General features: G+C 36.9%; 1 protein-coding gene across 2 annotated transcripts; it reads right to left on the bottom strand.

Annotated features, from left to right (window-relative positions):
- Positions 1-2: 2 nt before the first annotated feature.
- map3k14b (mitogen-activated protein kinase kinase kinase 14b) lies at positions 3-12,367 on the bottom strand. 2 transcript variants are annotated; one of them, XM_084399572.1, is made up of 16 exons: positions 12,205-12,349; positions 11,024-11,217; positions 9,902-9,971; positions 8,680-9,814; positions 7,762-7,896; positions 7,225-7,354; positions 7,022-7,150; positions 6,833-6,937; positions 6,593-6,756; positions 5,627-5,777; positions 3,852-4,577; positions 1,205-1,296; positions 1,004-1,118; positions 828-934; positions 457-696; positions 3-113 (listed from the first exon to the last, which is right to left on the bottom strand). In XM_084399572.1, exons 2-15 carry the CDS (start codon positions 11,199-11,201, stop codon positions 493-495), a joined length of 3,441 nt encoding a protein of 1,146 aa, XP_084255698.1. In that variant the 5' UTR covers positions 11,202-11,217; positions 12,205-12,349; the 3' UTR covers positions 3-113; positions 457-492. The 2 variants fall into 2 exon arrangements, with proteins under 2 accessions (XP_084255698.1, XP_084255697.1); XM_084399571.1 differs by lacking the exon at positions 3-113 and having other exon boundaries at positions 222-696; positions 12,205-12,367.
- Positions 12,368-12,370: the final 3 nt, after the last annotated feature.

The raw sequence follows: 12,370 nt of genomic DNA on the forward strand, positions 1-12,370 counted from the left end.
TCCAATCAGATAAGGAGAACAATGCAGAATCCCGCCTTCTAGAAGTGAGCTCCAATCAGAAAGACCGACAGATCCGGTTGGATTTGGGAAATGAGGAAGTAAGAACTTCCGATCTATTGTAGTGAGAGTACACGCCTTAGTTAACATTGCATAGCACTGCAATAGCGTTTGTTTTCATAACAATATATGTATTTTTTTATAAAAGCATTGAGTATTTTCTTAAACGGTGTGTATATTTTAATATTGTCTATAACAGAGTTAAACAGTGTTGTCTTCATAACAACAACTATAAATACAACAAATTTACAATGTACCTGTACAGTTGCGCCAAAATAATTGAATCATTTGACACACTAGGATTGAATTCAATCCAACACAAGTTAATACACAAATGCATGAGTGACAAATAAAGTCAGCATCATAATGCTACAAATGAAAAGAATGAGATGTATATACAACTCCAGTTCTGTTTGTTTGTAGTGGTCACTTTTGCTAGAGTGCCAATGTTGAGCAGGTGTCTGAATGTTCATCATATTCTTGCATCTCTAATTTTCCATCTCTGACCCTCCAATCCCAGCTGGGACTGCCATCAGGAGCAGGGACACACTGCAGCCACATGCCCGATACACACACTTCTGTGTCCTGAGACACCAGCCGCCCATCCAGGGTGGCCAAACTGAAGGTCCTCAAAGATATCTGTGACACAGACATAAACGCAGATTAATGCTCAATTAACAAAGAACAAAATGCTCATAAAAACATGATAAATATTACAAAAGACAACTTGTGATGGAATCTTAAATGCATACATTACACATAAATCTCACCTGTTCACTGATACCCACAGCAATGTGTCCGATTTTAACCTGTGGCCTCTCTCTGATCTTTAAACTTTCTCCGCTTACGTCTTCCACCCATATATCAACACCAAGACCTGCACACGCACAAATCAATACACACTAAAATGACATACATAAAATGCACCTACACTGATGAATCTTACCTTCAAAGTAGCAAGAAGGCGTCTGATCAGTTGACACTGACCAATCCACATTGAAGCTTTGATCATCTGCAGTGCTGCAGGAGGAGAAAACCCCTGAGCTAAAATCATCAGAGTCCTTTAAAGCAAGAACATGGGGTTCATTTGATGTTCTGGCACAATAACAATCATTAAACACATTATTATTATGTCTGCAATGTTTACCTCCTCACTAAGATCTTGCTCAGAGTCACAGCGGCTGGTGCAGGTGAGAGGTTGCAGTCCATGAGAATCAGGTAAACTTGGGCTTTTTTGTTCTGTGGAGAACAAAAGAGAACTCATCAACATTGCATAGAAAGTGCTTGAGATTCACTTTGAATCAGAACATTTGTGCTACATATGTTGTTGCAGTGTGTTTGAGGCAAAGATACGCTCCAAAGGTGTATGTAAAACACAAGCAAAATCTTGGGAATCAGATGAAAATGAAGAACCTATTCAAGGAACTAACCCCAAACCTACTCTTTTCCTTATCATCATATAGGTACAGTATACTGAAAAAAATATCAATTTTCACTAATAATAACAAAGAAACGGCAAGAAACAAATTGCATGACCTGGAGAAACAGTATTTTCTTGTAAAACAAACTCCAATAATTTTGTTTAAATTACAACTTTAAAGAAAAAATACTGTAATAGTGTATTTTTACAGTGTAGATGGAAATGTTGAACAGTAAGAATAAAGTTTCCAAAAGGGAGTTTTCAGTGATGCCATAAAATAATAATTTTAGTTTGCTTAAAAGAACCTTTCAGTGAACAGTTCTTAAAAGAACCATTATTTTCTTTACATTTTAATAATCTAAAGAACCTTTTTCCTCTATAAATAACCTTTTGTTCAATTAAAAAGTTCCATGAATGTTAAAGGTTCTTTATGGAACCATAGATGCCAATAAATAACTTTTATATTTAAGAGTTTATGTAGATCAAGGATGTTGATCCATGAACTTATCTATCCGATATGGCACAATAATGAGTTACTTAGATGATTTAATGTTATTTATGCAAGTAGGATATGTTCACAGATCAAAATTCCTTTCCACCAATCAGTGACCTCAGATCTTAGGGGTAAAGGTTACTGTTCAGGTGTGGACACATCAGCAAAAACAGGTCCATTGTCCATTGTCAATGGCATAGCAATGCAAAAAACACAGAAGTCACTTTCAAACCAAGCAGCTTTTGGTTGGTAAGCACGGCGAATTCACATGACCAACTTGAACATGAGGAGGGGAAACTTTGATGCCACAGAATCCTATTGGAATGACTGGATTTTGCCTGCGATATTTTGCAGAACAATGGTAAATGTGACCAACTTTAGAATTATGTGTTTTATGGAGAACAGAAGCTTTTAAAGGAAAGACACTTAAAGGTCCCATGACATGGATTATTTTAATATTTTAGAATGTTTCCTGCGGTGCCTTTATAATGTTAGTATGTTTTTAAGATCAAAAACTGAAATAATTGAGAAATAAAAGGCATATTTCCTAGCCTGATTTTAGCCTCTGATTTGAACGCTCTGTTTGAAGGGGCGTGTCTGCTGTGAGACTTCAGTGTAAACGCCCACTGCTGTGATTGGCTGACATGCTTGCATATGAAATAGCTAGCATTACATGTGGAACTCTCTCGAAAACTTTTACTATTACAGCTATTATACGTTTTTACTATTACAGCTATCGGGATTAACGAATCTTGAGATTTTTTTTAAGTATTTAGATCTATTCCCATTAGAGATGCGCGGATGGGCTATTATTTCATCCGCAACCGCATCACAAAAATCATCATCCGTCCGCCATCCAGCCGCACCAACGTTTTTGACCAATTTTCAAAACCGCACCCGCCCGCCATCCGTTGATTTGTGTATACATATATTTTTCATTTGATTGGTTCAACCGCCCGCCACCCGCCCGAATTTAATTAAAATATTATTTTTCGTCACGTCATCCGCCCAATCCGCGGTTTATCCGCGGAGTCCGCGGCTGTAACCGCTCTAATTCCCATCACATAAAAGGTTGCAGTGATGAGCATTGATGACAGTCTGTTGATCACGTGAATGAAGATTTTATCATTGCAATGCAGTTTCTGCACTCTCACTAATGCTTTCACCAATGCAAACATGAGGTAAGTACAGTAAGAGCTTCGTTGTGCAGCGTAACAGCGTCATTGATTTCATAACGAGTTTTGGCAAGTGTCCAGATAAACTCGCGCTGTGTGATTGACAGCTTGGGCGATTGGAAAGGGATTGTTCTTTGATCGCTTTCTGTATATATTTTAATCACAGTTTAAATAAGATTATGTTCATCCTATCAAGAGAAACGATGTGAAGGTGATATTTTAGTCACTGGCTTGATATACTGATGCATAAACAGTACTGAACGATTTTGAGAGAAAGATTATCTGCCTGAACTTGAAAAATTACACATCAGAAATAGAAAGATTTTTAAAACTACATCTTTATCATTACAGTTATTGACCTTGGTGTGAATGGGCCTTTAAAATATAGTGCAAAAGTCATTTGCACTAGGCCTACTACTTATCATTTTTGGAGCTTGACAGCCCCTGTTCATATTCACTTTCACTGTACAGCAAAGAAAATAAGCTTTTAACCTCTTTTTTGTTCCAAATAAGTAACTCATACAGGTTTGGATCAACATGAGGGTGAGTAAATGATGACAGAAATGTCATTTTTGTGTGAACTGTCCCTTTAAAAGGCGAACAACTGAAACAAAAGTTTTATAATAGAACAGAATTGACTCTATAAAAGTATATACAAACTGGAAACAATGAAATCAAATCAAGCTCACACACAACCAGCACTCACCACTCTTCCTCAGCATGACCGACTCTTCTTCAGACTCAGAGTAGCTGTCTTCGCTAAGCAGTTGAGCTTCTTTCGGGCGATAAAGTGTCTGGAGCTGTAGAAACGGTTCCCACTCTTGTGCGCAATCGCTTCCCAGCTCTCGAAGACTCTCCAAATCACTCTCCACCTCTTCATCATCCACAAAGCTTCGGATCTCTCCATCCCAGCTCTCTGATTCCTCTAAAAGACTTCTGTCATATTCTCCACATCCTCCAATTACAACTCTCTTTTCCACGAAATTATCAGTTTTGCTTTCTTCAAGATCTGTTTGATTCTCTGTCAGATTTTCGTTGATCTGTGATGCATCTTTATCACAAATCTCTTCATCAGACTCAAGTTCTCTGTCATCGTCTGAATAGTTTTGTTCCTCCTCCCCCCAGTATCTGTCCATCCAGCTTCTCGTCTTGTCTCTTGTTAGTTTGTTCATTTCTGCATCCTCATCCCACTGGCTTTCCTCCGAGTCAGAATCATCCTCGTTTGGTGCCGTCTGTCTCCATGTGCTCACCCAGTGGATTGTGGGTGCTGAGAGGTCTTCTGGGAAGCTAGGAGGCCTTGTTGTCATGGTAGATTCAGGAGTTTTCGGGATGGATGGGACAGAAGACTCATGCAAGCTGACATTCAGACAGTCTTCGAACGGAGGGGCTGAATGTTGTTCGGATGATGCTCCAGGCCCAGAGATCCCACATACTAAATGTGCAGAAAATAAAGGGCTTAATGTACGACTGTTCTCTAATTTTGGTGTTGGTAAGATGGTAATATTTTTAAAAATTAATACTTTTATTCAGCAAGGACACATTCAATTGATCAAAAGTGACAAACGATTTCTATATCAAATAAATGCTGTTCTTTTGAACTTTCGATTTAATCAAAGAATCCTGAAAAAATGCATCCCAGTTTACTCAAAAATATTAAGCAGCACAACTGTTTTCAAGATTGATAATAAATGTTTCTTGAGTAGCAAATCAGCATTTCTGAAGGATCATGTGACACTGAAGACAAGTAATGATGCTGAAAATTCATCTTTGATCATAGGAATAAGTTACATTTTAAGGTGCATTGTGTAATATTTAGGAGGATCTGAAGACAGAAATGAAATATAGTATAAATAACTATGTTTTCAGTGGTGTATAAAGACTTTACTTAATGAACCGTTATGTTTTTATTACCTTAGAATGAGCCATTTCTATCTACATACACCGCGGGTCCCCTTACATTGAAATGTGCCATTTTGTGCCGACATGTTTCTACAGTGGCCCTAAACGGACAAACGCGTTTTGTCACTATGTTGTTCTTCATGCAAAAAGCTAGCTAAAGTCAGCGAATAAAACACTGACACAATGATGAACAGTAACAATAATATTCGCAATAACATTGTTTTACTGAATAATAAAGTAAACATCATTTCTTAATTTATCTTCGTAAAGAAACCGTAACTGGCTACTCTCTGCTGTCTCAGATGACGACTTCTGTCGGCGACCGTGACTTTTGATGGTTGCGATTCGTAACCTCACCACTAGATGCCGCTAGAATGCCGTTTTTTAAAATTGAAATAATATTTCACAGTATTACTGTTATTATTGTATTTTTGATCAAATAAATTCAGCCTTGTTGAGCAGAAGAAACTTATTTTATAAAAAATCTTACCAACCCCAACATTTTTAACAGTAGTGCACGGTAGTGGGTTGACATGACATATTTATATTATACATATTTCATCACCATAAAACATTTTGAACCTGTTCTGAGTGCTTTAACAGTTTTGTGCAGCAGTTGGGATGCTGAGTGTCTCTCTCCCGGCTCCTTAACCAGTCCCCCTCTGATGACATCACAGGTCAGGGGGTCACAGTCAGGTGGAATCTCACATAAAGGAGGGGGCTCACTGACGATCTGATAACCATAGCACATGTCAACATAGTTACACAGACAGCATGTCAAAACACCAAGTCAAGAAAACACACAGACATTACTCGTGTATATATTGCACTAGTCAATTTGAGTTTTGACTGAATTTATGTTGATCACAATCTTAAACATATCTCGATCTAAATCTTATGCTTAAATGTGTGAATTTGAAATTTGGTTAAAACTGTGGATGCACTGATAATAAAACGTTCATGTTATGAATCCAATCAATAGTCAATAATTAATCAATAATCAATAAATATCATATTTTTATTTTTATTAAATACATTAAAATTTCAAATATATATTTTTGGCCGAAATGTATTTCACATAAATGTTGTAAACATTGCAGCTTTTTCAAATTGAAATTTGTTTTCGTGCCAAAATATATTTTTGCAAACATATTTTAAAATATATAATATAATATAAAAACATCTGAAACAATATATACACAAATTTGGACAGAATTTTAGTTGAATATATATTCAGCAGAATAAATATTTGTGCGTTTTTAATCTTAAACATATTTTGATCCAAATCTTATGTTTAAATGTGTGAAATTAGGTTTATGCGTTTGTGTACATATATAAATAATGCATATTTATATGTTAATAAATAATATGTATGTAAATAATAAGTACATATGTTATTTTTTTGTTTTGGTGATTTTACTATTATTCTAAAATGTAGAAAATGGTCATAATTAAGAATAAGGAGGTGTGTTACTTTTGACTGGTATTGTCTAATTAGGTGACTTGCTTTTTTAGGCAACACACACACAGACTGCATGCTCACTTCACCTTCAGATAGAGTGGATGCGGATAGTATCGTGTCCAGGGCTGATGTCCACTGAGCATGTGCAGTAACATACAGCAGCTGCTCCAGACGTCAGCTTTAGCAGAGCGAGGGTCGCCCCTCGCCACCTCTGGAGGCATATGAGACTCGGTGCCACGCAGAATGTTTCCTGCACACACCACACACACTATATCTATTAATCTTTATCAGTAGGCATGGATGCATGCTGGTGTGTGTGTAGTCACCTCTGAAGGTTTTGATGCTGTATCCGCCCTGATTGAGTGTCTCAGAGAGCCCGAAATCACACAGAAAACACCGTCTGCCATCCTCAGACAGCAACACGTTGTCAACTACACACATGAATGATATCAGTGCACCAATCTGTGATTTTTTTTTTTTTACTGAAAATCCATAACCATGACCGTGCCACAAACCTTTCACATCAAGGTGTACGACGCGTCTGCTGTGCAGGTGTTCGAGAGCCTGGAGAACCTGAGCATGATAATACAGAGCCAGTTCTTCAGACAGACGACCCCTCACTCTCAGAAGCTGAGCTAAAGAACCTAGAGAGAGAATTGATTGGCTCATATATGACTTGACTTGCTTTTTAGAGGCTCTCACTGGTTAAAGTGCTCACCTCTTTTCAGGTCCATGAAGAGAATCACATTGGGTCCTTCTCTCACGGCTCCATACAGCTGGAGGACACGAGGAGACTCCATCCTGCTCCATGTTTCTACTTCCTCCCACCTAAAACTACAAAGGGGAATCTTCACAAGAGAGCAATGCATTGGATCAGTAAGGAAATTAAATCACAGAGAGTCACAGGAAATGGTTCATACAATTAAAAAACAACTTGGTCCAAAAATAGAGCATGCAATCAAGAATATTCAGAGATATTTAGGCTTAAACTCTTAAAAATAAAGGTTCCAAAGGGGCCATAGAAAAACCATCTTTTGTTCCCCAAAGATCTTTCAAGCGAACAGTTCTATAAAAGAACCATTTTTTCTTAGTTTGAAGAACAGTGGCAAATTCTAAAGAACCTTTTGTGGAATACAAAGGTTCTATGGATGTTTAAGGTTCTTCATGGAGCCATCAATGCTAATTATTCTTAACCAATGCCTAAAGTAACCTTTAAGAGTGTATTTTAGTATATGAGGCAGAAATGGATATTTACCCTCTTGGCGGCACATGTAAATCCTGTCTGTTTGTCCCGAATGCTGAAGACGTCTCCATAAGACCCGTTCTGAATGTGGCGGAGAAGTGAGTATTCACGACCCTCTCGATATTCTGAGTTTTTCACCTGGAGGAACTAAGAAATAATGAGCATCATGAAAACTGCTGTAAATAACTGTATGACTGTATGTCATATAACTGTACTCTATGAGTTGCTGCTGAAAAATACGAATAATGAAATGTATGAATAAATCTTATTGACCAAAATTATCAGAATTGTATTGTTTTGAAATTGCTAAAAATGGTCAAAGAATGTGTATATATATATATATGAATAATTCGTGTATTATATATATATATATATATATATATATGAATATATATAGACAAGTAAATTTGTCTGTAAATTTTTTATATATATACACACACGTGTGTGTGTATATATATATATACTTAAATCAATTTATCGCAATTACTCGCATCTAACATAAGTTTGTTTATATATATATATATATATATATACATATATATATATGTGTGTGTGTGTGTGTGTGTGTGTGTGTGTGTGTACACACACACATTATATAAACACAAACTTTTATGTTAGATGCGATTAACTGCGATAAATTGATTTGACAGCACTACAATATATTTCTTGTATAGTTTGAAATATATAAAAAATATCAGGAATTATTATTTTTTTTGCTTTGTCTAAATAAAATAAATAAAAAACATATCAATTAAAGATTAACTTTAAGTGAGTTTTATATGGCAAATCCCTAAATGAGAATGGACAATTAAATATCTAATATCAGGAAATACCTTATTATTTTGCCCACTTTTTGTGCATATAGAGTATAAATATTCACATTTGTATCAAGTCTATTGTCAAGCTGCGTTAATGTCTTTAGTCACACACCTGCTTAGGGTGGAACAGAAACCCCTCGTTTACATTCACTTTCTCTGTCTCTTTCTCCTGTGTTACTTCTTTAACCATTTTACCGAAAAATTCAGAGAAATGCCAACGGTCCGTTTGAGTCACAGCACCCCACAGTTCACCCGTTTCCAGTTTAGAGCAAAACCTTGAAATGGAAGACTCTGAATTGCTCTCCGTGTCTCTGCAGATGTCTTTAAAAGCACCTAGAGCATCAAAACAACCTGGCAAAAACACTTCAGGGCATCCGTCTGGGAATCTTATGTCACCAAGACCCTCTAAACCACAGCTGTCTGAATCTGAGCTGCTTGTTTGTACGTCTGTGTTACAGTCTGTGGTGTAGCGTGAACTCTCAGAGCCGTAGCTCGATCTAGATGAAGCTGAACCCCACTCCACCTCGATTAGACTGTAACGGTGGTCGGTTTCTGTGCTGTCGGCTCTCCTATCCCAGTCTGTGTAAATACAAGTCGAATTAAAGTCAAAATCATCTATGAAAGACCCAAAACGATCAGCTTTCAACCTGGAAGTATAGCAAGAATATCCAGAACCTGCTGTAGCTTCTATACTGCAACCAGGCACGTTACTCGAGACGTACAAATCACAATCCGAGTCTTCAGATTCTTTGTCAAAGCCGTTCCAGACAGATGCAGGGTCTTGTTCTTTACATATATCAGTTTTGACAAGGGTATTGGGAGTATTACAGTCAACTGGAGTAGTGTAACAAGAAGAGTCGCATCCCTTGATGCTCTCAGCGTAAATATACTCAAACTCAGAGTCGAAGTTTGGTTCCACACCGCCAGATATCGAGCTGCGAGACTCAATGATAGAAGGTGAGTCAACTTCCATCTTGTGAAGACGTAAACGGGAAACACCTACATCCTGAGGACATTCCCACACATGGAAACCTGGAGTTTGAGAGATCTGCCGAGTTTGGGATAAACGCTCCGGTGTTGAGAAGCTCTTGTGGTTAGAATTGACAGGAGCATTTCTTCTCATTCTCTCTTTTCTACATGTTTCCCTTCTTTTCTTCATGTCTTCAATCTCTGTTCTGTGTTTCCTGTGATGTTTCCTGAAGCAGCGGGATGTAGCTTTCTCCTCTCTCTCACTTGAGTCATCTGACCTTTGAATGACCACAGAAAACATCCCAGTTAAATCAATAAATGGAACCATAAACCTGTAATTTAATTGGAAGTCACATTGTGCAAACCTGTTGCTGATGCACGACTGGATATTGTTGTCTTCTGTACTTGTAAAGCCAGACGTTTGATATTCCTCGCCTGTAAATACATGTAAACATCACTTAAAACATATGTGATGAACAACAACTTCACATCCAAATCAACCTCTAAAGTGAACCATCTCATAAAAACAAAAACTAAATCATTCTCGTTAACTAAAATTAAGCCAAAATAAAATATTAGAAGAAAAACTTAAATGAAATTATGAAATTTAGTTTTCGACAACTTTAAAGGGATAGTTCACCCAAAAATGAAAATTCTGTCATCATTTACTCACCCTCAAGTTGTTCCAAACCTGTATGAGTTTCTTTGTTCTGCTGAACACAAAGGAAGATATTTGGAAGAATGTTTGTAATCAACAGATCTCGGTCCCCATTGACTTCCATAGTAGGAAAAATATATACTATGGTAGTCAATGGGGACCGAGATCTGTTTGGTTACAAACATTCTTCCAAATATCTTCCTTTGTGTTCAGCAGAACAAAGAAACTCACACAGGTTTGGAACAACTTGAGGGTGAGTAAACGATGACAGAATTTTCATTTTTGGGTGAACTATCCCTTTAAGTTTAAGTACTAAAATGAATACAACTAAAATGGGAATAAAAATAAATTCAAGCGAAATAGAATTAGTTTCAAGAACTAAAAACGAATAAAAATGACAAAAGTACATGACAAAATTAATTCAACTTAAAATAAAATGAACACTAAAAATATAAAAATAAAAGTTAATTCAAAATATTATTACATACTAAAATAGTACATGTATTATACTAAAATAACACTGAAAATAATAGGCTAATTTAAAAGTTTAAATTATTAAACTTGAGGGGGAATGGTGAAGGTGGATCGTTTTGACAACCTTGTCTGTGGAAATGTACTCTCAGTCTGAGAATGAGACGACTACAATTGCGGTCGAAACCGTGACAAAAATCTTCAAAAATGACTGCCACTCGAGTATTACAACACTAGCCTACTAGATGGTTCTTGGAAGAAAGTTTATTTCTAAGAATATAAGCTCCTGTTCCTTCTAAAAAATGGTTGACATCCGCTCTTGAACCCATTAACCTTTAGAGTGACTGTCCTCTCTCACCCTTCGGCATGAAGTTTGATATTCTAGTGTCTTCAACACACACTGTCTGGGGCTCCTTTAAGGCTCTTGGCTGAAGATCAGACTCCTCTCCACACTCTGTGCCTGACGTCGAGGTCCCTTCATCCAGATAAAGCACTTCTGTAAGCCTGCTGGAGCGAGACATGCTCGGTATGGCCATTCCTCTGTCGCCTCAACTAAAAAAAATAAAATAAAAATAAATAAATAAAGGAAGATGAGGAAGATAACTGCCCTGGGGCAGTTTTTACCATCACTTTCTTCACACTTCCTGATATCCAAACACTCTCTCAGAGCGAGTGTTCATTGGAGAGCAGTTGCTGAGGTGTATTAATAGCATTGACATTTTGGCACGTTTGAAGTCTCGCTTCCCTTCAGCTGTCCCAGTCTCTCCCTTTCACACTTTCTCACACCTGATCATTTATCAACATTCCAACATTCTTGCAATTTATGTCAGTCTCTTTACCATCTCCTTTGAATTCTTTATTTCCACTTAGTGTTTGATGCATAGTCAAACTTTCATCCACTGATTTAGCTCATTCGATTCCTCAACATAATCACACATGCGCAGAATGCCTTCATTACGTACATGGCATTCACACCTATCAGCTCCATAATTGACACACATAACCAGGAGTGTTATACAAAAATAACAAGAGACACTACTTTTTAAAAGTTTGGGTTGAGTTATGATTATTTTCAGACTTATTCAGCAAGAACACACTAAAAAGATTTACATTTAAACTTTCTATTAATCAAAGAATCCTGAAAAAAATGCATAAAAAATATATTAAGCAGCACAACTGTTTTCAACAATCAGAAATGTTTTTTGTCATATCAGCATATTAGAATGATTTCTGAAGGATCATGTGACACTGAAGGCTGGAGTAATGCTGCTGGAAATTCAGCTTTGCATCACAGGAATACATTACATTTTACAATATATTACAATAGAAAACAGTTATTTTGAATCGTAATAATACTAATAATTCATAATATTTCTCCAAACTTTTGAATGGTCCAGCACATGCATTTTGATTTAGCGGTGATCTATTTTTACAAACTCACTTGCTTAAATTCAGCTTACACCAGTATACTAAAGTTGTTCCGGTCTTGTGTTGTGTAAGTTCTCTAGCTGTGACACACACAAAAAAAAGTCAACATACCAGAAGAATCAGCCAGGACAGGGTTCTGGAAATCTGCAAACTTTCTTGTTTTCTTCCTTCGTCAAACACACTTGGCCAATGAATGTTGTTTTCAGCTCTTGTATGGCTTCAGTTGAATGGCAACAGTGTTTTAGCCGGTCTGAGTGAGACCCCAAACACACGCAGA

This window comes from Rutilus rutilus, assembly GCF_951802725.1.
Source record: "Rutilus rutilus genome assembly, chromosome: 24".
Lineage (NCBI taxonomy): Eukaryota > Metazoa > Chordata > Actinopteri > Cypriniformes > Leuciscidae > Rutilus > Rutilus rutilus.

Bases quoted from the DNA above. Each gene is read 5' to 3' on its own strand.
- map3k14b (XM_084399572.1), bottom strand. From the start codon at position 11,201: ATGGCCATACCGAGCATGTCTCGCTCCAGCAGGCTTACAGAAGTGCTT. The intron at 6,938-7,021 runs GTTTGTGGCACG...TCATGTGTGTAG, and splicing joins CGTACACCTTGATGTGAAAG to TTGACAACGTGTTGCTGTCT. The intron at 1,119-1,204 runs GTAAACATTGCA...CTTGCTTTAAAG, and splicing joins AGCAAGATCTTAGTGAGGAG to GACTCTGATGATTTTAGCTC.